The 26782-nt window shown below is 56.2% G+C and overlaps 1 protein-coding gene across 1 annotated transcript; it reads right to left on the minus strand.

Moving 5' to 3' along the window:
- Positions 1-676: 676 nt before the first annotated feature.
- On the minus strand, positions 677-22806 carry CRABP2 (cellular retinoic acid binding protein 2). Its single transcript, XM_065574306.1, has 5 exons — positions 22421-22806; positions 7374-7552; positions 5524-5640; positions 3944-4820; positions 677-2660 (listed from the first exon to the last, which is right to left on the minus strand). Exons 1-4 carry the CDS (start codon positions 22488-22490, stop codon positions 4770-4772), a joined length of 417 nt encoding a protein of 138 aa, XP_065430378.1. The 5' UTR covers positions 22491-22806; the 3' UTR covers positions 677-2660; positions 3944-4769.
- Between the last annotated feature and the right edge of the window lie 3976 nt (positions 22807-26782).

A 26782-nucleotide genomic window follows, 5' to 3' on the forward strand; every position in this document is an offset into this window, starting at 1 on the left:
CCTGCTGCAACATGTTCGCAGGTGCATCGTCCCATCTAGATCTAAAGTGCCCAAGCTTCAGTGCTGTCATCGCGTCTTGCTCTCCTCCACCCCACACTTTCCCTTCCTTTAATGCCACCCCATTATTTCGAGCAGGAGCCGCTGGCCCTGCAGTAGCATCAAACTCTGCATCATCACAGGAGCAACCATTCCAGTTCACACCTGAGTTGGGCCTGAATCCAGAGCAGGGGATCCAAACTCGCTCAGGCTTCGGCAGGGGATGGAACCTCTGAGCCCTTGGGAGTGGCCAGCCCATTCTGGGCTATCTACTTCCACAAGACTCCAGGCTTTGTTCAGCTTAATATACGGAGATATACCTATCTCATAGAACTGGAAGGGACCCTGAAAGGTCATCGAGTCCAGCCCCCTGCCTTCACTAGCAGGACCAAGTACTGATTTTTGCCCCAGATCCCTAAATGGCCCCCTCAAGGATTGAACTCACAACCTTAGGTTTAGCAGGCCAATGCTCAAACCACTGAGCTATTCCTCCCCCACTTGGCACCTTTTACACCACCCCACTAGCAGCAACTTATCCCCATACGTGATGCTGCCAGGACTGTGGAAAGAGGAATCAAGGCTCTCGCGGAGCTGGTGATTTTCACCCCCAGCGATTTCCAGGAACGACCAGGACAAGGCATACGTTCATCAACCGTTTATTAGAGAGAGTTGGGTCGGAAGGACATTGTGTTCCAGGCAAGCTGCAATGCTGCGCAGACCCGCAGGAGACGGGCTTGTTCACGGTTTCCTTTTTAATAAAATATTAACAAATAAATACTCAGAAAAAGTTGCAACTACTGAGAGAGGGGAGAGAAAGCACAGGGCCCTACACGGGAAGAGGAACGCAGCTCAACTAGGTTACAGCTTCTTCCTACGGGAATATGAAAAAATATTCTGTATAAAATAAAAATCCCAGGTGGTTGTTTGTTTGTTTTTAAAAAGCACTTTCCACTTTTCACCTTGAAACTCTTGTTGTCCAGAGGGATGCGATGGGGGAGGGGGAAGGTGTCTCGGAGGGGGGTGAATTACCCCTGTGCGCAAGCCTATGCAGTAAGTCACATGCAAGGTGGCAAAATGTTGACTTTACGAAGCCCAGCCCTCCAAGGGACCACTTATATGAACCAAGTCAATGAAGAACAAGTCCCTTCCCATTCCGATACCTTCAATGCACCGGGAATCACTTTGCAGTTGGTCTGCAGGACAAGAAGAAAGCAACAACGGCGGCGCTTGAAGCGGAGGGGGTCTCCAGGGGGCGTAAACCCGGCCCAAATTCGTTTTGTAATGGAGCAGGGTCACGGAAGGAGTGCACTTTAAGCACTGTCTTACCAAAGCTGCTGCTCTCAGGTTGTGATAGACCCCCCGGCCCACATACACTTTTTTCAGGCCTCCTTAAGCTCCTGGTGCATTGTACCACCCTGTAATTTACACGTCGTACGGACAGGACGTCATTTGGAGAGGCTCGATTTTATGAACTTTTCAATTTTATGGACTCCTCTGTCTCAAATTAGTTCATCAATTAGGGATTCCACTGTAACACGGGGGGGGGAATTTAAATGAATGATTTTTCACTCAAATTGCCCATGAAAAAAGGCCATTTCTTGACCACAACCAAAAAAAAAAAAAACCCAACCCTTCTTGTGCCCAAAGCAGAGGCAAGCTAAAATCACTGCCCCCCGGTTTAATGTACCTCTGAAGACAAGGCCAGCTCAAAGGCAATGCACCAATTCACTCCCTGACGCTCCGTTTTGAATGGTGTTTTGGTGATGCATATAAACCACAAGAGATCCCTGAAATGTGCCCATCGGGCCATTCCCCATCCGCCGTGGGTAAGGGCTTTTCAATGCAATGGAAATGTTTGTGAAAAAAAATGGTTCAAACATTTGAGGTTTTATTGAAAAAATGATTCTTTTTTTTAATGAAAACCTGAAATGTTGTGTCTGTTGATATTTTTCACATGGAAAAAAAAAACGTCCCATGCAGCTCCTGGTATTGATCACCCTAATCTGGTCAAGTGTGGGAACTGAACCCGGGACTGGGATACCTGAGCCTTTGGGGTGGGCTTTTCCTATTACGGGAGGACAAAGCATTGTGCGGCATCAGGGTGGTTACACATAGGCTTTGCGCACAGGGGTAAATTCCATCCAGAGAGAGGGCAAATAAAGGGGTGGGGATGAGAATCAGCGCTCCATCTGCCCACAGTTCAAGTACAACCCAGGTGCCTTTGGGTTCTGCCCTATAAGTAGCTTCAGCCCCACTCTAGAAGGGAATCTGATCTCCTCAGTGCACTGCTGCTAAGCTGTTTGTCCCACGAAAGTTGCACCAGTTGAACTGAAATCGGTTTTAAAACCAGTTCACTTTAACCAGGGCAAACCCCTGCGTGTGGATGCTCTTATTCCGGTTTAAAAGCATGCACTAATGGGTTTGTGCCGGTTTAAATTCACGCCTCTAGTTAAACCAGTACAACTGTCAGTGGGCCTCCCTGGCCGATGTGGAGCTGGGGCTCTCCACCAGCCCTGCTCCCAGAAAAGAGGAAATTGGGGGCGTTGCCAGCGTGCAGTGCACTACAGGTACTCCCTACGTTCGGGAGGCCATGGGGGCAGAGGACAATGAAGACTAATGTACACCTAGGGTGACCAGATGCCACAGATTAAATATCGGGACGCGGGGGGGGGGGGGGAGAAAAAAAAGGCCGCGGGGGAGGGGGGCAGAGAAGAAAAAAGCCGGCGGCAGAGAGGGGAAAAAAAACAAAAACGCCCGGAGCACCCCCCAGCCGAGCCGCGCTCCGGGCCCCTCCTGCAGCTCCCTGCCCAGCCGTTCCCGGGCTCCGTTGCCCTGGCCCCGCAGCAGGGGCTGCTCCGCTCCACCCCGCCAGGGCTGGGACACTCGGCCCCGCAGCCCCGGACAGCCCCTCTCCAGCCGCGGGGAGCTCGGGGACCCGGGCAGGGGGCGAACCAGGTAGCCGGGCCCGGCCCCTCCCGGCAGGAGCGTGTCCGCCTCCGACCCACCACACTGCCCCGCGGGCTGCAGGGCTGGAGCAGCCTCCGCATTGCGCTCCCAGCCCCGGGCCCTGAAGGCGGCGGTGAAGCCAAGGGGCTTGCCCTGGTGACCCTAAGTGAGCCTGGCACACCGAAGGGGTCCTCCCAGGGACTGGTCCAGAGCACGAACGTGTGGGTGCGGAAAAGGGCTGCTTCATGGTCCCGGTGAAGCCGGTCTGAGCAGTTTCCCTCCCATTTGCTACCTGACTCCGAGCTCTGCCCCCGGAGCAGGTCCAGGCTGGAGCAGAGAGCACAGGGCTAATCACAATGTTAATGCGGTTCCCTCCTGCAGCATCACTACACCAGGGGAGCGGGTTCCCGGGGCTGCGAGATCCGAGGGCCCTGGGCCGGCAGAGGCACTTTCCTGCCCAGCCCCAGCACTTTTCCAGAGCTCGCTCAATCCCCTGGATGGCGGCAGCAGCCAAACCATCCTGTAACCGCTGCTTGGTCTCTGCTCCGTGTTCCCCCAGCACCAGCCGCTCTCCTCGACTGTGCAGCGGCCTGGGCAGGAGCCCCCTCGTTTCCCTCCTGGGGGAGCAGCCCCCTTGCCCGCCCGGTGCCGGAGCTGACTCACCAGCTCCAGGAAGCGCCACCCTCCCTCCCAGGCTTGCGCCGCCATGCTGCAAGCCTGGGAGGGAGGAGGAATTCCCCGTGGTTGGGGAAGAGGTGGGGCCAGGGCGGGGATTTGGGGAGGGAGCCAATGCGGGAAGGAGGGGACGGAGCCGGGGCGCGGGGGGCAAGATTCCCTCCACAACGACAAAATTGCTTGTTTGTCCAGTGTCCCGACCGCACATCGGTCGGGACGCGGGACAAACAAGCCAATATCGGGACAGTCCCGATAAAATTGGGACATCTGGTCACCCTATGTACACCGTGGGCTGGGCACAGCACCAGAATACGCGGAGGGCAAAGCCACCTTAACCCATTCCCCCACATCCTGGCTCCACGTGCAGGAATGGAATAACCCAGAATCAGGCCTTGGGGAGACAGCACCTGGAAATGCAGATGTGTCTCAGAACTGCCAAGCATTTCGGCAGCTGGTGGCTAAATCAGTGCGGAGTGGCCCTCATTGTCTTAACCCGGCTCATACTCCCGGGGCACAAAAATCGGCCGGAAGTGGCAAAGCAGAACCCTCAGCCCATTAAGTCCTGGGCTGCTAATTCACATCCCGATTCCCGCGACTTCAAGCCACCGCCAGGTTTGCTCAGGACATGGGCCTGATCCAAAGCCCACCGAGGCTGATGGAAAGCGGGGTTTGGCTCAGGGTCATCTCCAAGGTGAGCATTCTCCAGGGCCCACCGTGAACTGGCTGAGAGAGGGCCCCTTCCCCATCCTGGCGCAAATCAGGCAAACCCCCTGTGGCTGGGAGTGACAGCTTCGTTAGCGTCACCTCTAGCCGAGGTGGGGGTGGATACATGGTGACCCTCTGTGTCACCCACTTGGACGAGGGGCTGGGAGGAGTTCACATTGCTCTGTGGGCTGCATGGGCAAAGAGAGGCTGTGGGAGGAGCGGGCGGAGAGGGGAGGAGACTGGCTGATAGTGGAATATGAAGTGGAGCGGTGCCGCTGGCCTGCATCATGTAAACGGGATACTCTGGAGTCCGGCGGAGTGGTTACTGAAGGTCGGCGGAGAGGCTGCAATTGGCAAGCGGGAAGGGGGCGGTGCCAGGAGTACCCTCCGCTGCTCAGCGGGGCGTCTCACTCCCTGACGTAGATCCGTGTGCAGACCACGTCGTCGGCTGTCATGGTCTGGAACAGCAAGAGGGGAAATGAACAAAGGGAGCAGACCCCAGAGACGACTGCTCAGGGCTCGGTCACTGAGGGTACGTCTACACTGCAATGTAAGCCCCTTCCCCCAGCACACACACCCTGCACCTCGGGCAGCCATTTGCACCCGTGCCGGCTGGGGGGGTGCGGGTGTAAACCACTGCACAAGGTGCAAGGCACTGGAGTCAGGCCCTGCCCCTCTTCCAAAGTCCTGTCCCAGCATGCACTGGGCTCAGCGTGACCCCCTGGGATGGAATCTCTGGGCGGGGAGTTGTTGGAAAGCCCTGGCCAGTTCAGCACAGTGTAGGCAGGATCCTCGCCCAGTACAACCAGTTGGGGTTGGGCCTCCTTCTTCCCAGAATGCATTGCTTCAGGCCATGCAAGTGCCCTGGGCATGCTCTCCTGAGGCACTATGGGAGCGCTGCCCAGGCTGTCCCAGAATGCACCAGTCAGGCAGCCGACCCACAAACACAGGTGACCCAGATGGCCACCGCTCAGAGGAGAGCGTCACAAGCTGGTTACAAAACACTGTTGCAGCTGTAGTGTAGACAGGGGCATTCACTCCCCGGGCAACTCTTGCATTCGCAGCTGGCGCTTAACCACCCTGTGCCAGAAAGCAAAGGGGGTTCACAGCAACGGGTGGGGGGGGGGGCGTTTAACCCTTTGCCTGCAGAGGCCAGCCTACCAGAATGAGTTCTCCATCGTTGGTCATTTCCCGGGACCAGCCGGTCTTGGGCCCTTCCCCCTTCAGCAACCTTTGTTCGCAGACCATTTTGTTCTCACTTTCCCATTTGGCCAGGCTCTGGAAGGAAGAAAGGAAGGAGAAGATCAATGCAACCGCATTTTAAATCACAAAGCCCCCGCCATGCCCCTACTAGCCCAGCGGCAGACAAGGCTCATCCATCACGCACTAGGCAGGCCCAGCCCTCGACAAGAGAGAAGCTGGCAATTTGATCCACACTCTAGTGCAGCCTGACAGTTGTGTGGGCTCATCCGTCACCCGGAGGGGCGCTGGGGGGCGGGATGGGATGGGATGGCGAGGAAGAAAGGAGCCCTCGCCCCTTCAGGGGGAGGGAACAGGCTGCTAGCTGCAGAGGCAGGAGTGCGTGTGTGTGTCACAGCGAGCGACTGCAATCCAGTGGGTGTGTGTCACACCTAGTGAGTCGGAGTCCAGATGTGTGTGTCTGTCTGTGTGACACTTAGTCCGTGTGGGGGGGGTCACACCAAGTGACTGCAATCCAGATTGTGTCTATGTGTGTGTGTCACACATTGTGAGTCAGAGTCCAGATATGGGTGTGTGTCTGACCCTTGGTGTGTGTGTGTGTGTGTGTGTGTGTGTGTGTGTGTGTGTGTGTGTGTGTCGCAGCGAGTTGGAGACCGGGACCCGAGGGGTGTCACACAGCATGACTTGGAGTTCAGGGTTGTGTATGTGTCACACTGAGTAAGCTGCCCCTTTAAGACACTTTGATCAGGGGCATACACCAAGAGCAGGTAGAGCTCCCCCATGACTGCGTGGGGGGTTATGTGATGAAAACCTGCCCGGACCTCCCAGCCAGAGACGGGGCAGCCACCCAGCAAGCCTCAGCGTCCCCAAGAAAGAAGCCAAGCTGGGACACAATGGGGAAACCCCTGTCGTATTTGTCCTGGCAGGGTCTTTGCGTACGACAAGCGGGAGGAGGTGAATATCAACAGGAATCGGCCAGGCTCAGAAGGGTCTCCCCCATATTGATTAAGGAGGGAAGTTTGCTCAGATATATCTTAGCGGCTCCGCCGCCTGGAGACGGGAGCCAGGAGGATCACGGGACGTGGCACAAGGAGGCCTCGTGGGGCTTACGCTGGGGCTTCTACAGCGCCAGCTCGTGACCCATCACGCTCCCGGGCGGCGCTTTTATCCTCCGCCGGGACACCATCTTGTGACGTGTCACTCCTAACCGGAGATCCCTACGCCACCGCCACGGCTCTCCGAGGGACTATTTTACCCCTCCTCGTTAGCAGAGGCGAAGGCTGAGCGGTTGTAGAGGACATGGCCCTTATGGGACAGGCTCAGCCCTCTTCTGAGGAGGTGGGATGCCCTCTTATGACTCAGCACTCCCCACGAGGTATCCCTGCCCCATCAGCACAGTTACCAGAGGGACTATTTCACCGCACCCCATTAACAGAAGCAACACAAGCTGGGCCCCGGCGAAGAACTTGACCCTCATGCTACAGGCTCAGGCCTGAGCTTCCCTGACTTCTGGGACGCCATCTTGTGACTCATCACTTCCCACGGGTATTCCTACGCCACCAAGAGGACACCCAAGGGACTATTTATCCCCTCCCCATTAGCAGGAGCAAAGCAGTGGCAGCTGGGCGCCCCACTGGACTCATGGGGGTCTCGCCAGGGACTTCCATAGGGGTAGGATCAGCCCCTCAGCCAAGGCCTGAGCTGTCCAGGGGTCTCTCTGCTTTCCCCCCACCCCCAGATAAAATAAAGGGGACTTAGCTCCAAAAAGCAGGGGCCATGCAGCCCCTGCTGCCCAGAGCAGCTCCCCCTACCTTGCAGGGGCGCCCGTCCACGGTCTGCTCCTCGAACTCTTCCCCGATCTTGAAGTTGATCTCGGTGGTGCGCACCGTGGTGGAGGTCTTGATATAGAAGGTCTCGCCGTCTTGCTTGATCTCCACGGCCGGCTTGGAAGCCGCGGCCACCGCGATCTTCCTCAGCATCACGTTGACGCCTGCAAACAAGACGGCGTCAGGCCCCCCTTGTCCAGGGCCTTACCAGGAAAGTTGGACAGGCCGGCCCACCAAGGGGGGGCTCCCAGCTTCACATCTTTCAGGCATAGCAGAGATAAGTTGGGCTAGGGGGTCAAAGCACTGGACTGGGACTCAGGACATGAGTGTTCAGTTCCCACCTCTGCCACCAACTAACGCTGAGCAACTTGCTCCGTGCCTCAGTTTCCCCCATCTGTAAAAATAAGACTCATAATTCTTCCTTGTTTGTTAAGACTGAACTCCTTGGGGCAGGAGCCGTCTTTGTCTGTGCAGCCCCTGGCATGATGGTCTCACTTGGGGCTTCTAGGAGCAACTGTAATGCAAATAGCAAGTGGGGACAGAACTCAAATGCTCCTGAGACACCTGCACTAAAGGAGAATCCCCAGTAGCAGTAGAGGGTTTATGAGACAATGTTGATCAGTCCCAGTTCTCTCCAATAGGGGACAATGGCAACATACACAACAGCAGTTGTGTGACAGTAGAAATCTGAGGAAAGGTGGCATGGGATGGGGGGGGGGGGTGTGGAAATGTGGTGGGAGACAGAATTCTTGCCGCCATGTTACTTAATCTGCACAAGAGCTGGAGAGGGGGAAACGTGAGAAGACTCCCGGTCTGACAAAGACAACAAGGGGGATCTAGTCCTAGACAGAGAGATGTCACCTTCCTCTGGGGACACCCTGCACCGTGGGAGAATGAGGGCTTTGTTAGCCCGCCGGGCAGAGCTGGCAGTGGGAAACCAGGCAGCTCCTCTCTGCAGCTTGCAGGACGCCGGGGAAACATGTGCGGTAGCCCGGGACTGTGCTGCAGATCGAGGGGTTAGTAACGGATCGGTGCTGGGGTTCTCTTTGTTTGCCTAACAATCCACTAGCCAGTGATTCAAACTTCTATTAGCCATTCCTAAAACAGAAGCTAAGGCAGAGGTGGGCCACATCTGGCCCGCAGGACCGTCCTGCCCGGCCCTTGAACTCCTGGTCGGGGAGATTAGCCCCCGGCCCCTCCCCTGCTGTCCCCCCTCCCCTGCAGCCACACACCGTGCGGGCAGCACGGCTGGCTCCGGCCGGGCAGTGGGGCTGTGAGCTCCTGCTGCTCTGAGCTGCATGGTAAGGGGGCAGGGGGTCGGGAGCAAGGGGGTTGGATAAGGGACAGGGGATCCCGGGGGGGCAGTCAAGGGACAAGGAGCACGGGGCGGTTGGATAGATGTGGGAGTCCCGGGGGGGCCTGTCAGGGGGCAGGGGTGTGGATAGGGGTTGGGGCAGTCAGGGGATGGGGAACAGGGGGAGTTGGATAGGTGTGGGGTCCCGGGGGGCCTGTCAGGGGGCGGGGGTGTGGATAGGGGTCAGGGCAGTCGGGACAGGGAGCAGGAGGGTTGGATAGGGGGTGAGGTCCTGGGGGGGGCCGGTTTGGGGTATGGGGTCCCAGGAGGGGGCGGTAAGGGGACAAGGATCGGGGGGGTTGGATGGGTCGGTGGTTCTGAGGGGGGCAGTCAGGGGGCGGGGGCCAGGCCGTTTGGGGAGGCACAGCCTTCTCTACCCGGCCCTCCATACAGTTTCGCACCCCGATGTGGCCCTCGGGCCAAAAAGTTTGCCCACCCCTGACCTAAGGCCATGCCTACCCTTCATCCATGTAAACACCATCCACATCAATGGAGTCACTGCTAATTCACACAGGGGATGCAGCATGGCCTAGTGGGTAGCGCACTGGCCTGAGAAACAGCAGACTTGGGCTCTGTTCCTGGCTCCGTCACTGAGTGCGTCCCTGCTCCGCTCCATGCCTCAGTTTCCCCAGGTGTAAAAGGGGGATAATGAAACTGACCTCCTTTGTGAAATGCTTTGAATCTACTGGATGATAAGAGCTAGGGCGTGTGGCTGTTACATCTGGGTCAAGCCAAGCCATCCGACCCTAAATCCTCCCAGCCCTTCTAACAGCTGGGATTCTACATCAGCGTGAACCCAGCCCAGAGAGGTTAAGTGACTCTCAGAGGGGAAGAAGGGAAGTAATGATCTCTCCCTCTGGGAATGTTTTATTGTTTCTGAAAAGGCTCTTTTGAAACCTGAAGTTGTTCCAAGTTCTAGAGGCTGCCAATTTTTACTTTATTTTATTTTGGGGCTCATTGATTACTTGATGCAAACAGAGATTGCTGTGATTTCATTAAGGGCGTGGTAAGGTTACTCTTCTTGTAAAAATTGCTTCATGATGTTAGGTCATAAAAATAACAATTCTGGCATGTAACAGTTCATCTTTTATCCTGCATGATCTCGGGGTAATGGATATACTTGGATTGCTTCACTCGCCGGTGCGCTGGGGCCATGTCTGGGGTGGAACATGGCAGCTATTTAACAGCATGCACTCAACCCGCACGGAAATGCAGCCACTTCTGGGGTGGGCCATGTCAACACTCTGGCAGCTCACAGCAACGCTATGCTTCACAGCAATTCAGTGGAAGTGAAGGAAAATATTCCACCTCAACAAAACTCCAGGGGTAATGTTAGGGAAGCCGGTACAGCCACCACGACTGGAATTTGTGAAAAGGGCTATTGGATACCGAGTAGCCAGAAGCACTAAGGGTCTTGTTTTACATCTCATCTGCACCATGGAACCTGTAGTAGCCCAGCGCCCCCTAGCATCAAGCGGGGAGTTGGGGTCAGCACTGAGACATAGGGAAGAGTGCCCCCTACTGAGTCACCCACCCGCCTCCCTGCTGCACAGCGCCCCCTAGCGCCTCTGGGCTCGTGTACAATGAAGCCACGCCCCAGAACTCAGACTAACGTCCAGGACGAAAACCCGAGCACTTTTCCATCTTCAAAGCACTTTCCAGACATGATTACATGAACCCTTTAAGCCCTGCGAGGTAGGGAAATAGAACCACCCCCATTTTACAGATGGGGGAAACTGAGGCAGAGAGCGGTCAAGGCCCAGATTTTCAGAAGCATCCTCTTACCTTGAGGGCTGAGCCCGAGACACCCAGGGCCCGATTTTGTGATGTACATTGAGCTGAAGGGGCTCAGCACCTTGTATAAAACAGGTCTCTAACCCTGGGCACCCTACAAAAATAAGGGCCTGATTCTTGGTTACACCAAGGCCTCTTAAACCAGCTAAAGGGGCCTTAAAATGGGTATAAGTGAAGTCAACAGAGTACAGCAAAGGGGCCTCAGTGCTCCTTCCCCAACGCAACAGCCTCTTTGCATGTCCAGGGCTTGTCTGCACAGGGAAATGGACCGGAATAGACCTCCTAGTCCAGAATAAATGTGATTTTAGTCCAGGATAATTCTGCGCTTTGGAAGTGAATTAAACTAACCCAAATTAAGGCTGCTTTTATTCTGAATAAGAGTGTCTACAGCGGGGCTTAATCTGGTTTAAATGTACACCTTTGGTTAATCCACTTGAATTCCCCGCAGCAGATAGGGCTATGGGGCAGACACTGGCTGAGATTCTGTGACCTGTGTTATGGCATTGCCAAGTCTCCGGATAGTTGTAGCTCTTCTTAAATCCCCAGCCCCTGGAGTCCTGTGATAACGTGAGACTCAGGCCTGATCTACACTCAAAACTTAGGTCGACCTACGTAACCCCTAGTGTAGACACAGCGAGGTCAATAGAAGAATGCTTCTGTCAACTTAGCTACCATCACTCGGGGAGGCAGGAAAACCCCTTCCATCACCGTAGTCTGCATCTACGTGTCCCTCCATTGTGACTCTCAACCCCCACCCTGCTCTTCCAGTCTTGGGCTCCCCCCCTACAGCTCTGCCGATGCCCCTCAATTCTGGCCCGCATCCCTCCCTGCTCTTCCAGCCCTGGGGCCTCTCCTGAGCATAGAAACCATGCCAAAGGCTGAGAACTAGCCCCTGAACCCAGGGGGCTGCAAGGCCTTTGCACAAGCGCCACACAAGCGGGGCAGACCCCCAGTGCAGAGGGGAGTCTCAAGGTATCACCTGCTTTGCAGCTCCCGGACGCCGCCAGAGGGGTGTGATTCTGATTGAGAACCAGGCTCGCTGCGTCTGGAGATCTAAGAGACGGACACTGTTGTAACCTCTGGGGAACAGCCCCCTCTAGCCTGACCAGGACTTCGGGTCACCAGGACAGAGGCTGTCCCCTGGAGAATCGGTCCCGGATCTTGCCTTGAGCCCAGTGCATGCATTGGGCCGCACCGTGGGGATGCCCATGCAGCGCAGACGGGATCAGAGACGCTCCGGTTCGCGTCTCGGTGCTAGGAGTTAAGGCGCTCCCTAGAACATCACGGGCGTCCTCTCACATCCTGCCTCCGGGGGGCTACATGAAGCGAGTTCGCTGGGTCTCAGCCCTGTGGGCCATGTGACATGAACGTGTGGGATTGCAGCCTGGGTCAGGGGATCTCAGCCCCTGGGGGGCAGAACACATGGTGTCAGGGGGTCACAACCCGCCTGCTCTTCCCCCATGGCTAAGGAGAAGGGGGATGCCAGCTAGATGGGGCGGGGGGGTAGGTACAGAAGAGATGGAGAACTAGTGACCTACATGAAGCAAGTTTGCTGGGTCTCAGCTCGGTTCCTCAAGTGTCCCTGGGCCTGCTAAGAATGGTACCATCCCCTTGTTAGCTGCCTCGGCAGATGGATGGGGGCTCCGCAGAGCTGGGACCTGGGAGCTGGGGAAAAGCCATGCAGTTTCTGCCTTTGCCCCCCTTATTACAGTGAGTAACCGAGGACTCCAGAGCTGCCAACATGGGGGCTCCCACCAGCACAAAACCCACTTAACAGATGCACCGAAGAGGACCCCAGCTAGGTCCCTAGACTTCCCCCTGGTCCCCTGGACTCCTGACCCCAGATGGAGAATGGGATGGGGGCGGGCGGGCTCGGGAATGTAGAATCTCCCCCTGTACACACACAGCCTGCAGCCGATGACAGGACTAGATCCAGCTTCTCCGAGTGCAAGATGCGCACCGCCCACACCGGCGCCCCTGCTCCGGGAGCTGGCCCCACTCCAGACGCCTCCAAGAGGCTGCCTTTCTCTTTGGGCTGGGGCAACCCGCTGGAGAATGCAGCACCAGCCTTGGGATAGATTGCCCCTTGCCCCTGGCTGGCTGGCAGCTGGTCCTTTGTCACCAGGCGTGGGGGGAGAGAGGGTCTGATCCGACAGTCTGCTCCGGATGCTGAGTCACGAATAGTTTGGGGGAGGGAGGGGGGAGCATGAGACACAGGAACCATGTGACACTGCTGGAGAAGACAGATGATGCTGATGCTTGAGGGGTTAAAGAGGGCGATTGTCCCTCCCCCTGCTTCTTGGGCCAGGGGTGAGCGTGGGCAAGATAGAGACAGAACCCCAGCCGGTGTAAATCAGAACAGTGCCACCGACCCCCGGGCTGCGGTAGACGGAAGGTCTTGTGAGCAGCCTAGAATATCCTCTGTGTTACTTTGACCCCTGCATTGCTAGCTGTGGCTAAGGGGGTGTGGGGAGCAAGGAACAGTTGGCGTCAAATGAGGAGCGAAACCATCAGCTGGGGCCAGAGCTCTGAGTGCTAATCCCATCTCTGCCACTGACTCATTGCATGGCCTTGGGTGAGTCCCTTTTCCCTCTCCGTGCCTCGATTTCCCCTCTGCCAGCTGTAGAGCAGCAGTAACGATGCTAGGAACCTCCCCAGGCCGCTGGGAAGTTTAATGCTAGGAAACCGCTGTGAGATCCATGGATAAAAGCTTGTTATGGCTGGAAAGAGAATTTCTCTTGGGTGACAAAGACATTAGACAGGCAAAGGAGGGTGTTGGATCATCTCCAGAACGGTCAGATCCACAGGAAAATGGGTAGGTCGGAACAGAACCCACTCTTCACCCTGCCTCTCAGAAAGGTTACGCTAAATCTAGGTACTTAGTTCCCCTCTCAGCACAAGCAGGCTACTCCCGTACACCCACCGCTGCACTGCCCAAGTCGGGGGTAGACACGCCCCGGGAAGGAAGCCGTATGCCGTATAAGACCGCTGGGTACACATGGCAGCGACAGGCTGTTGCCAATCTGCTCATTATTCCCCGGTTGTGAGGCTTCTTAGGGCAGGATCGGAGCCCTGACTTTCCATGACAGAGCCTCGTGCTGCGGAGATAGAATAACCCCAGCTGCAAAGCAGCACCGGCGGTTTAAATTCCTCCCCATTATTTGCTCTCAGGGCTTGGCTGTTCAAGGGATAAATTTGCTGAATAAGGAAAAATAAGGGAGGGGGCGTCCCGGAGACACGGATCCCAGCAATCCAGCCAGCAAGATGCTCCATGCTAGGGCTGGGTAAACTCTTTATTATTGCTAGTAGAGTCGTGCCTAAGAGGCCTCGGTCAAGGTCCGAGCCCCATGGTGCCGGGCGCTGCACAGACACACTGCAAGAGACAGCCCCTGCACCAAAGACAAAATAACAACACGCACAACTCCCCCTAGCTCGTCTATAAAGCTTTCCATCCATAGATCTCATAGCGCTTGACAAGGGAAGTCAGTGTCATTAGCTCCATTTTACAGCTGGGGAAACTGAGGCCCACAGGGCCAAAGTGGCCCACCCAGCATCACCCAGCAGGCTGGTCACAGAGAAGGGAACAGAATCCCACCCTCCTGAGCCCCAGCCCTCTCCACTACACCACACCGCTCTGAAGAGAAACCAGAGTAAGAGAAGGCTTATTCTCATTTTACAGATGAGGGAAACTGAGGCACATCAGAATACAGTGACTTGCTGAGGGTCGCACAGGGAATCTAGGGCAGAGCTGAGAACAGAACCCAGGTCTCCTGAGCCCCGGGCCAGGGCCTTCCACCACAAGACCAGCCTTTATCACTGCAAAGACATGAGCTGCTATATACTGACTGGTCAGCCTGAGCTGTCTGCTGACCATCCCCGAGAGATGGGCCTAATGTCCCTCTGATCTTGCAGGGGAAGAGACGGTCAGTGATACGGGAAGCAGAGGGGGAGAAGCATAGAATCATAGAAGATCAGGGTTGGAAGGGACCTCAGGAGATATCTAGTCCAACCCCCTGCTCAAAGCAGGACCAAAGCAGGGAGGTGATGGGTTTATCGTGGTGACATATCTGCCCGTAACCAGGGCTCCATTATGCCATGGCTGCACCAACAGAGCAACAGCCGATCCCTGCCCCAGAGAGCTCACCCTCTGACAAGACAGCCCCGGGCCGGGGGGAGGTTGATTAGCTGCATGTTACAGCTGGGGGAAGTGAGCAATTCAGTGGCTTTCCCCCAGGCCCCCAGCTGGTCAGCTCCAGCCTGCGTGAGATTCTGTGGCCCAGAGACATCGGGGGACTCCTCATGTAAAATCTAGCCCGTGGAGCGTGGGTCATTCTTGCAAACGGAGGCTGCTGGAGGGTGGAGTGGGCAGCTTTGCCCCCAGCTGACCGATGCACCGCCTGCTTGAGTCTTGGAGAAGGAAGCCAAAGTCACGACGCAGAGGCAACAGCGCAGCCCCTAAAAATCTGCCCCCCGCCATTTTCTCGTTGGCGCTCGCTTGCCGCGGGACGTCATTCTCCCTGCTGCTGCCGGACTCCATCCACCCCGAGTGGTTATTGCTCCGTCTGCACTCAGCTACAGACCGAGCCAACGTCTTCGCAGCGCCTCGCTGAGCCGCCCCGGGACGCAACGGAGCTGCAAATCCCAGCCCCGTTGCTGGCCCCGTTATTGTCTGGTTTGCTCCAACCACGGTCATGCTACCGCTGCCCGGAATCCCGCTCGGGGGCCTGCAAAGATCCGGGTTGCACGGAACAGGAGCCCTGGCTCACGGGAACAGCTGCATTGTTCCCCGGCTAGTCAGAGAGCGCTCGGCGCAGAAGCAGGGCTGACCTTTGGGTGCACAAGGCCACAGTTCAAATTCTTGGATGTTTCTTCTCCTAGTCTGACGCCCCAGGAGTCAAGGCGTGAGCGCTGCCGGAAGAATAGATCCCCCCCCCATTTTTCGGCATTCCCATCTCCTCACAATACGGGCCTGTCTCTGAGCAATGCAATGCCCTGGAAGCTGCCCAAACCTCGTGCATAGGTCATTGTTCCCATTGCATTCCACTATTGTGCTGGGGCACCGGGTTAGGGGCTCGGGGTAAGGGTGCCAGCCTCTCTCCCTGGAGCAAGGAAATTCAGGGCTGGCTTCTGAGCTGTAGCTCCCTAGATGTTTGGTTTGTGTCCGCGCCCCCACCATTTCCAGGGGGCAGAAACCAGACAATCCATGTGCCTCTCGGCAATGCCACATGACCCACGCTCGTGCCTGTGGAACTCATTGCCACAACGTACTGCCGAGGCCAATGGCTGAGCAGTATTCAGAAGAGGACTGGGTGCGTATATGGATAATGACAACATCCCGAGTTATAATGGGGAGGATTTAAAAGAGGAACCTTTGGATATCCATCCTCAGGCATCAGGGAGGGAAGTTTCTCTGTGGGTAGGTTATCCCAGGGATGTCCAGCAGAGTTTTCTTTGCAGCTGCCGGTGCTGGGCTAGATGGATGCACTGGTTTGGCCCAATCTGGTCATTCCTATGTGCCTCTCTGAGACAGTTCAGCTCAGCCAGGGACTGGTCTCCCTCAATAATTAGAGGTTTTCTATTCTGCTCTGCAGCTGGACTGAACAAGTTACAAGTCGGTGGGGGTGAGCTGCCTACACTTCTGGGTGAATTCAAAGCCAGATGTGAGATCCCAGTTAAATGATTTGCAGCAAGAACTGCTCACTCTGCATGTGTGGGGGTGGGGGAGGGAGATCAGGTCTCTTCAGCAGCGTGACCAACCCTTGTGGTTTTTATCATGAGCAGCACAACCATAGGTGTTCTGCTTAAAGCCCCAGCTCCTGGAGTCATGGGAAGACCTCAGCTTTCATTTTTTAAAAAGGTTCTCGCCCTCATGCGTACAGAAAGAAGCTTGAAAAAGGAAAGTGAACATTACCCTAAAAGCTCAGACACCAGAAAGCAAAGATTATCAGTTTTAAAAATCTCACGAATGTTTCTGGCAATCTCACTAGTTTTGGAGTCCTGCCTCATGATTTTCAAACTCTCGGGGTTGGCCCGGGTGCTTTAGCGCCCCTCTTCCCCCCCAACTGGGCACCGAGATCCAAGCAATTGTGACTTTTCAAAATCTTGACCTCGTGTATTACAAGTAACGATCCTAATAAATCCCACAGTTAGCTACATTTACACATTCCCCCGGCTGCCTCAGAGACCCTCACACAACAGTGTTTTACTACTTTAGGAAGCGAAAGCGACTAGAAACAAAGGAAGGAGGAAACCAACTAACCAAGTTCAACTACCTAAACTTAGCCAAATGCAAAAGGTAAAACAGCACGAGCCTGGGGAAGCAAGTCCGATCTTTAAATTTCATGGCTCATTATCTTGAGTGTCCCTTCCCCTTTATAGCCGGCCATTCCCCCCACAAACCAGTAAGTGCCAGGAGAGATCAACTTAGCTTAATGCTGCTAAGATGCCAGTGAAATCCCATGCCTGATAAAAGTCGGGACCCCTGTTGCTTTTGTGGGAAAGCCCAAGATTTACTCCATCAGCTGGCAGATTTATATTTCTGCTAAGGTTTCTCCAGCGCCTGTGAGTTCCAGCGTCGCTGATTCGGAGACAGGGAAGGGGGGTTGGGGGGGGGGGAAACCAAGTGAAACATAAGTAAGTGATAATTATACTGAAGTATTTGTTACATATCCTCTAACCTGGAAAATATTCTGCTCCACTCGCTTCTCGTTTCACTCGGAAAGGGTCAAGCGGAGGGGAGAGCAAGCGAGCGCTGGCAAAGGGGGGGTGTTTCGCCCCACTGCCTGGTGAGGGTTTGGGAGGAATCGAGCCAAGCTGGTCACTGACTTCCCAGAACCCAGCAGCTCCCATTGTTCTCAATAGTGAGGGGGGAGAGCATTTTCCTTTGTCCTCGGTGGGGGGAGGGGGTCTCTCCATTGTTCTCCAGTAGTGGAGGGAGGGAGGAGGAGGGGATTTTTTCCTTGTTCTCCAATGCGGGGAAGGGGAGTATTCTCCATTGTTCCCCAGTAGAAGCTCCTGAACGCTTAGCGCTAGGAAATCTGACCCGAAAGGCATTTTCTTACACCCCGGGGCCATTTCACCTTCGAGGGGCCTGATCCCGGTGGAAGGCGCTTGAGACCTCACTGGCCCTGGAGCAAGGGGTTTCCCCAACTTTAAATTCCCAGGTGACATCAGGAGCCCAGATGCCCCTGCCCTACAACATCCCCCCCACACCCCAGGCTTTCCTCACTAATTGTTTCCTTCTGGGGGGACCCCCTAAGCCGGGCTGGCTTCACGCACATCTTGGCATCTCCTGCCCGGTTGCAGCACCCTGGATCACAGCCACCCCCAGCACAGATTTTTTTGGAGGAAGGGGGGCCTGTCTCTTTAAGAATCCTCTTCCTGCCCCCCACCTACTCCCACCCCCACACCTTGCACAAGCAATTAGCTTGCATGTGCCCCCCACGGGGCTCGGGCTGTGGGGCTCAAAACTGCAGTGTAGACGCTCGGTTTCCCCGCCCAGGGTCTCAGAGCCCAGGCTCCAGCCAGACCCCGGATGCCTACACTGCGGTATTACAGCCCTCAGCCCAAGCGCCATGAGCCCACCTCAGCTGACCCAGGTGAGTCACACCCTTTGAGTGCAGTGGAGAAGAGACGTACGGGTAAGTACCCGGGGTGGGATGCGTTGTATCACCCATGCTAATGTGCCGTGCTCCTTGGTCACCAGTGGCTGGATCACCTGGACAGGTTTATGCCTAGCGCTCTGATGCAGGTTTTCAGCTAACAGACGTTTAGTGCCACCAGTAGAATCTCACACCTTTTAGTTCCAGAACTCCTGGGTCCAACAACCACAGCCGACCCCACCAGCAGCAGCGGCACCTTTAGCGTGGCCGACAAAGCGAAGACACCGGGGCCCCCTCTCACGTGACCAGCCGTTGCCTCGTAGAAGGGGCTTTTCAAAGAGCAAAGATCTACTGGGAAGCTGTTAGCACAGCCACGTAAGAACTCCTTACCATCCACTCGCACGTTTCAGCCACAGCTCACCAACCACTTTGCAAAGGAGATAAGCATCATTAGCCCCATTTTATAGAGGGGGAAACTGAGGCATGGAGAGGAGACATGATTTGCCCGAGGTCACCCACCAGGCCACTTACGGAGGCATGACTAGAAATCAGGTCTCCTAAACACCAGCCCAGTGTGCTATCTTCTAGGCCAATCTGCTTAGACCAGGGGTTGGCAAACTACGGCCCAGGGGCCACATCCGGCCCTTCAGATGTTTTAATCTGGCCCTCGAGCATCTGCCGTGGAGCGGGATCCAGGGCTTGTCCCGCTCCGGCGCGCCAGTCGGGGAGCAGGGTCCGGGGCTTGCCCACCTCCGTGCGTACCATGACTCCGCACAGCTCCTGAAAGCAGTGGCATGTCCCCCCTCTGGCTCCTACACGTAGGGGCAGCCAAGGGACTCTGCATGCTGCCCCCACCCCAAGTGCCGCGCCCAGAGCTCCCATTGGCCGAGAACCACAGCCAATGAGATCTGCAGAGGCGGCGCCTGTGGACAGGGCAGCATGCAGAGTTGCCTGGCCATGCCTCCATGTAGGAGCCGGAAAGGGAACATGCCGCTGCTTCTGCACCGCCCGGAGCCTGCACCCCAACCCCCTCCCATGCCCCAACCCCCTGCCCCAGCCCTGATCCCCCTCCTGCCCTCCGAACCCCTTGGTCCCAGCCCAGAGCACCCTCCTGCAGCCCAACCCCTCATCCCCAGAGCCCGCCCCCCCAGCCGGAGCCCTCACCGTCCCCCCGCACCCCAATTTTCTGAGCATTCACGGCCCGCCATACAATTTCCATACCCAGATGTGGCCCTCAGCCCAAAACGTTTGCCCACCCCTGGCCTAGACCCTTCACTGCCAAGCAAACAGAGGGTCTGTCTACACAGGAACGAGGCACCCGCGGCTGGCCCGTGCCAGCTGACTCGGGCGGTGGGGCTGTTTCACATCTGGGCTGGGGTTGGGGCGCGGGGCCCAGGACCCTGCGAGCTGGGAGGGTCCAAGAACTCAAGCTCCAGCGGAGACGGTTTGCTTGGGCCAGCCACGAGTTGTTCTTCGCTGTGTAGACATACCCAAAGGGACCGCCCCCAGCAGCCACCCCGGAGCTCTCCGCACAGCTCCTGGGGAGCTAACAAGGCGTCCCCACCGGGGCCCTTCCACCAAGGCCCGGCCAGCCCTGTTGTGGTTTCCACGTCGTTTGCAAGAAAAAGCCGGGAGGGAGGAGGACGAGCCCCAAGCCCTCTCTGTGCAGCGCCAGCGCCTCGACCGGGGCAGGCGAGATCGCCACGGGGGAGGCTCGTGCTGGTTGTGAAAGGTTAGTCATAACACAGTCCACAGCAACTCTGCCGGGACACAGGCGGGTTCCCAAACGGCATCCAACAGCGAAGGCCCGAGCCGGTGCCAAGAGCTACAGCCCGTATCTCAACACACCCCAGCGAGCAGCCTGGGCCGCCCGAACATTGCTCAGGTTTGGTGGTCAGAGAAAGACCAGAGCTTTCTGCAATCGACAGGGGGTGACCGGCCCCAGCCGCCCCAGAGCTAAAGAGCACACAGGGGCTTTGGGGAAAGGTCAGAGGCGCAGGGCAGGGCTTAATTGTAATAGAAGGGGGGCCGGGATGCAAGGAATTTTTTTACATTCATAACTGATGCAACAAGCCCAGCGGTGCCGGGCTCTGAACTGCCCAGCCCAGAGGTGCCAGGGCTGTGAACTGCCCAGCCCAGAGGTGCCAGGGCTGTGAACTGCCAGGCCCAGAGGTGTCGGGCTCAGCCCCTGCACAAATTAAGCATGGATGGAGGGAAAATAGCATGGAGCAGCAGTTCAAACAAGGGTCTGGGTGTCAGGACTCCTAGGTTCTGCTCCTGGCTCTGTGAGGAAAGCATGGTGCAGTGAGCAGACGGCAGGAGGTCTGCGTTTTCTTCCCAACTTGGCTGCTGATGAGCTGTGTGACTCTTAGGCAAGCCCCCCCATCCGTGCCTCAGTTTCCCCCATCTGTAAAATGGGGATAGCCATACTAAGGTGTCTTTGTAAAGCCCGGGGAGATCTGTGATTAGAAGGGCTGAGCCTTGTTAGTAATTTAGGCTGGTCTGACCACGTCTCTAATTTATCAGGAACCCTTTTTCAGCATGGGGGGCGGATTATAGATCGTTATCTAAAGGGGTTTTCACATTGGCTCCTGCTTGTTTGTTACAGGTGCTCTCCCTACCTGTCTCCCACGGCACGGTGTCCCCGATCACACACACAGTCCCTACAATCCCTCTGTTACAGGAGAGGACGGGTGAGGGTCTGTGGCCTGTGATGGGCAGGAGGTCAGACTAGATGATCATGATGGTCCCTTCTGACCTTAAAGTCTCTGAGTCTCTAACAACCAACAAGCAGGCAGGGTATTGTCTATGGTGGCAGGGGGCATGCAATGGGAGCAGCCCACTCCCCCCCCCTCACCATCCCCTTGGAGCCCCTAGACTTTAGAGGGGAGAAGCAGTTGTGACCCCAACTGAAACTTCACAGATATAACAAGGGGGCTAATGAGCCGTGCCAGGATCCCAGATCCCAGCACCCCCCTGAACGCTGGATCCAGACCAGGCCACCCAATCACCCCCTCCCTGCAGCATCCCAAGTTTTTTTTTTTTACCACACCCCTTTCTGCAGAATTGAAGCACCGATTCGTTTTGCCTCACAACCCCCTCTAGGGAGCAGTGTTGTTAGATGGGGAAACTGAGGCACAGAGCCAAACGCTCCCGAAGTCACAGGCTGAGTCCCTCACGAGCCCATCCGAGAGTGCGTCACTCCCTCGCAGGCTCAGCGTTTACTCACTTCCTCTGCAGATATGTGGGGCTGGCTGGAAAGTCCCATCTTCCTCCCCGCCCTGCCCCCAGCACTGGCGGGGTGCACAGGGGAGGGGGAGCCGGCTGGGGATCAGAGCTGAGGCCGGACAGACCCTTCCCCGGGCGCTGGGCAGAGCACCCTGCACCCATGCGTGGCAGCAAACGGCCAGAAGGTAGCACTAGGCTCTACCTCCCATGGGGAGAATTGCGGTTTGATTCCCAGATGCTTCAGCTGGATGATCTGCAACAAGGCCAGTCCTAACCTGACTGTCTCCTGCTGCTCCCTGGTAGATCCGACAGGAGAGGGGGCTTGGGTTGAGAAGGGCACTGGCAAGGGAGGCTAAAGAACAGAACCAGGAAAAAGGAGGGGAAGAGAAGGAAAAAAACTCCCTGCCCCCATCAGACAGTTTAGTCCCCGCTACATTAGCCACTGGGCCAATTCTCCACTCACTCCCCAGTGGTTTTTCAAGGGCTACTCCTGACTTACACCAGTTTGCCAGGAGAATCAGGCCCATTGTAGCTCCCAGTCACCCCTGAGGTTCGGTCTAATCCAGCGCCAGGCTCCCTTCGCTTCCACCGTAGGGCCGGATCCTGATCTCCGGTTCGCCCGTGTAAACCCAGAGCACATGTACTCAGCGGAGTTACTCCGCTATCTCTGGTGTAACTCCAGAGCAATACCCCGTGACTCCTGGTGTCCACCCAGAGCAATTCCGTCCAGGAGATTTACCCCCGGTCTCAGGTACACCCAGAGCAGCTCCACTGAGGCCAACCGAAGCAGCCGGGAGTGGAGTGACTCCGGATTTAGGCACGCGTGAGTGAGATCAGAAGGCGGCCCCGGAGGGTCAGTTTCCTGCACCCCTCCGAGAGCCCGGGGATGGATGCTCTCCACGGAGCCAGCGCTCCCTGCCCCACGGGGTGATGCCGGGTTCATGTCGAGCAGCTGGCTTGTCTCACCCTGAGTCATCTGCTATTCCCCCCCCCCCCGGCTCGGGCTGGCCTCAGTGCTCAGGGATCCGGGGGGGGCAGAGCTCCCACTGACTCACCCAACGCTTTCAGCAGCTCCTCGAAGTTCTCCGAGTGCTTCATCTTCCAGTTCCCGGAGAAATTGGGCATCTCGAAGCGGGAGGGGGCAAAGCAGCCGGGTGGGGAAGAGAGAAATGCACCGGGCAGCTCCTAGCTGGAGGGGGGGGGGATGATGGGAGGGGGCAAAGCTTTTGCACTGGCTGGTCACCTCCGAACCCCTCTGCTCTCCCCTAGCCTTAGAAAGGAGCTCGCGCCCCTTCCCCCCACCCTTGGCTGATTGACACCCCCCCCCTTCTTTCTCTGTCTCCTAATGAGGCTTCCCACAAGCCTGGGAGCTCCGGTGCCTGCGTCCCTGCCCCACACAGGAGCCTCCTTTCTCCCTCTGCTCTCCAGCGCTTTCTCCCCCATCCCTTTATGTGTCATGTTACTGCTCAGCCTCCCTGTCTAGTCCCTCCCCCCGGCCTCTGGGAGGAGAGAAACATGTCTCCAGGCTCACCTGTCTGGGGGGGAGCTCCTGATCCCCCCCCCACCCCCACACACCCCTTGCAAAAGGAAAATCAGGGTAGGTGTCGCTTTAAACAGCAGGGCAGCTGGCTTATTGGCAGAGCTCCCTGCCTGCCCAGTTAGGAAGCAATCCAGACTCACTCTGTCCACTCCATTTTCACAGCCCCACACTAATAATAAAGCCTGACTCTGGCCTGGGCCATGCGCCCCGTCCCACCCAGCCTGGGTCATCTCATCTCCTCCGGGCCCGCCGCTCCTTTCAGTAGTACGAGGCTATTTCCACCTAGATTCGGATCGTCGCCGCGGCACACGCCGCTGAGGGGGGACGGCTGGATTGAAATCCGTGGAAAGATGGGGCGACGCCGGCCCGGTGACTGGGCGCTCCTCTGGCAACGGTGGGACGGGAACGCATTTGCGTTCTCACTGGTGTAAATCCGCAGTAACTCCACTGTTGTCGAGAGCTAGTCCAGATTTACATCGCTCTAATTGACAGCAGCATCTGGCCCTTAGGAAGCATACCGATCAGGACAGACCAGGGGGGCAGGATTAGATGCGTTAATGCCAATACCTAGCTCTGATCTAGCACTTCTCATCCACAGAATCATTTTATCAATAAGGAAACTGAGGCACAAGGAGGGGACTGGGAAGTGACATGCCCAAGGCCACCCAGCAGATCAGTGGCAGAGCTGGGACTAGACCGTAGGGGTCGTGACTCCCAGCAACACACGTTTCCTTCTTAACTCTCTGACTGCTCAGCTACTGAATTGGATCAAATCCTCGGCTGATCTTAGCGAGGCTCTGAACCCGGAGAGGTTGTGACAGAGCCACATCGCAGCCCCCCTCCCAAAGATCTGGGGGAGTGTTTGGGCCCAAACCAAATCTCCTCCCCACCCACGCAAAAATCAATATGGAAGCTGGACTCCAGTCGCAACACCCAGCTCCAGGTTCCAAAACTCCCCAGCGTCCCAGGGGGTTTGTGTCCCAGGAGTTTGGGCTCTGACAATTACAAAGATACAGGCTTGGATTCCAAATGCCATGACATGAGGATCTGGGGTTTGGTTCAGGCCCATCACAACCAATACCCTAGTTCTGGCCCGGGCTAGCTGATACATACTGGCAGCGCTGGGGCAAAACCATCTCTCCCCAGTGAAACCACTGGATGGCTTTAATGAAACCAGCATTCAGCTTCCTCTGGTAGAGGGGGAGGGCGGCTTTGTGAGCAGGTCCTTATCTGGCACTCAGCAGATTAGGGGTTCAATTCTCTGCTACAGCCAGCTTGGGTGACCTTGGACAAGTCACTTAAACTCTCTCTCTGTTCCCCAGCTGTAAATGGGACAGTAATCTTCTGCCTTTTGAGACTTTAGACTCTCCAGGGCAGGCACTGATCTCTGCTGTAGGTACGTACAGCGCCTTGCACTGTGGGAGTCAGCTGGGGCCTGTAGGCACTACCGTCAAATATAAAGCAACGCCCCCCCCCGGTAAGGGGACAGGCTACAATGGAATAAGCCCTTCCCAGCTCCAGTTACCGTGTTTCCAAGTATTTCCAAGCCCGTGCTTGAGCGTCCACACTGCCTCGTAAACCCGGGCTTGCAATTGCTGGAGCCAGGTCTCATGGCAGTGCTCAGGCGTCCAGACTGCCCTGCACACACCTGCGTCTGACTCGGGTCCGTGGCTTGAGCTGCGTCCACTCTGCACAATGACCGGGTTTAGACCAGACAGAAGCGGGGCTTCGGGGTCAGCGCCCTGGGCTGTGTAGACAGACCCTGAGGGGGGAGATGAGTTTTTCTTTAAGACCAGACTTGGGGTGGGAAAGGGGGGAGGTTAGGACCTCTAGTGAAACAATAGCTCCGCCTAGTGGCCGTGAACAGAATAGTCCTAGGGCAGAAGCATGTTGAGCAGGGCGGGGTGGAAACCGAGGAGCAAGGAGTGAGGACTGGGGATGGCGGATTCTTAAAGGGACAGTGTCGAGATTAGGGGGTCAGGGGGCTGCATATCTTGAAATAAACAAAAGATCCCTCTGCTGGATTGAGAGCAAGGCAGGTGGTGATAACATCCCCCAGAACAGATCCGCGCACTCCACCTCTGAAGGAAAAGCCCCACCAGATTGAACGGCCAGGGCTTGCTTGTCTCTAGGATTGAGTTATTGATTTTCCATCCAAGCCACTGTAACAAGTTGGGCTCTGAAAGGAGAGGGGCAGGCATGTGAGTGACAGCGCTGACCCTGGGGCCTCGGGAGATCCGCCTTCCTGTTCCTAGAGCTGCTGTTAATTTCCTCGTCTCTCTCGGCCTCAGTATTCCCATCTGGAAAAGGGGACCAAGAGGCTGCGAAGTCTATGTGTCCGTGCCATGCCCGGCACAATGGGGCCCTGAGCTTAGCTGGCTGCCACTGCAAGACGAAATACGGCGTCCTGGCCTACCCCCAGCTGTATCTCATGAGTGGAGCATCTTTGAAACAGCAGGGCTTCTGAATCGAAACCAGTGTTTCTCAAATGCGGCCACTGTGGCCGCATGCGGCCACCCGGGGCAATTCTTGCGGCCACAGCCTCCTGGGTGGTGATGGGGGGGGGGAAGCAGCTGCCCCTCCCCCTGGGCCACCAGCAGTGGCAAGTCCCTGCTCCCTTCTGGAGCCACAAACAACACAGAAGCAAGGAACCTGTGTAGATTCCCCACCTTCCCGGGGGTGGTGGGGCTTGGGCTTCGGGCTTCAGCCATGGGTGGTGGGCGGCAGGCTCTGGCCATGTGGCAGCGGGCTCCATCCACAGGGCTTCAGGCTCCAGCCCCGGGCTCACCCCCCATTACCGCTGGTCCTCTCCACCTCCCTACCCACCTCCCCCTCTAGGGCTTAATTTGTCCCCGAGCTTGCAGGGGCTGAGTAAATCTGCTCTGAAAAGTGATAATTAACAAATATACAAAGATCACTTTTCGCAGTAGCAGATTTACTAGCTAGCAAGTCTTAAAAAAAAAAAAAAAAAAAAAGAGCAAAACCTGTAAAACACCTTATTTGTGTTTCTGTTTAAATCCAGTACGGAATAGAGCCAACTGTACATTCTTCTGATTGTTGAGTCTGCCAAAAAAAAAATCTACTTAAATAAATGAGAATGATTTGGACATGTATATGCGCATATTTATTTATTTGTTTTTCCTAAAGTTGATTAAGTATTTCAGGAAAAAATTGTCAGAGGCTACCAAAAAATTTGTTGTGAGAACCTCTGCTCTAAACTAGGGCAGAGCTAACATGCCCGCCATTGGCTTTTTGTATGGCCCACGACCCCATGGCGCTAGGAGCTGTACAGACAGAACAAAAGACAGACTTTATACTTCCATCTTATACTCAGATTGGAAGCAGGGATCATTGTTTTGTTCCGTGTTTGTACAGCGCCTAGCACCCTGGAGTCCAGGCCTGTGACTGGGGCTCATCGGTGCTATAAATAATAAGAAAGCAGTGACACTAGGAGCAGGGAATCCACACAATTAAGTTGATCAGAGCCTGATTTCCGAGCAGTCTCATTTGGCACAAAGGAAAACCCACCCACGGCCGGCGTGAAGGGCCCGTGGTGTGTAAATGGGAATCAGGTCCCAAGAATTCAGATTGTTTCTGAAATAAAATGGAAGTAAAGGCGATTTCCTCCCTCTGGCGAGAGTATCCAGTGTCTCTCAGGTGGTGAGATCATCCACTCGGGTTATTCTCGCTTTTTCTCCAGTTCTTGTTCTCTCAGCAACCGCTCTCTGCAGCTCTCCTCAAGTTTGTAAAAGCTTAATCTCCTGCCCCAGCCCCAGGACACGGTTTAGGGGAAGCAGAGGGCATTTGCCGCCGGCTGGATCTCAGGTGCGTGAGGGGGAGTCCACGTCAGCCTCCTTTTAAGCCGGCAGGGAGCTGG

This window comes from Chrysemys picta, chromosome 20 (assembly GCF_011386835.1).
Source record: "Chrysemys picta bellii isolate R12L10 chromosome 20, ASM1138683v2, whole genome shotgun sequence".
NCBI lineage: Eukaryota > Metazoa > Chordata > Testudines > Emydidae > Chrysemys > Chrysemys picta.

Coding starts and splice junctions, on each gene's coding strand:
- CRABP2 (XM_065574306.1), bottom strand. CDS start 22,490: ATGCCCAATTTCTCCGGGAACTGGAAGATGAAGCACTCGGAGAACTTC. Junction 5,641..7,373: donor TGGACGGGCGCCCCTGCAAG/GTAGGGGGAGCT, acceptor TCTTCCTTCCAG/AGCCTGGCCAAATGGGAAAG. Junction 4,821..5,523: donor ACGATGGAGAACTCATTCTG/GTAGGCTGGCCT, acceptor TTGCTGTTCCAG/ACCATGACAGCCGACGACGT.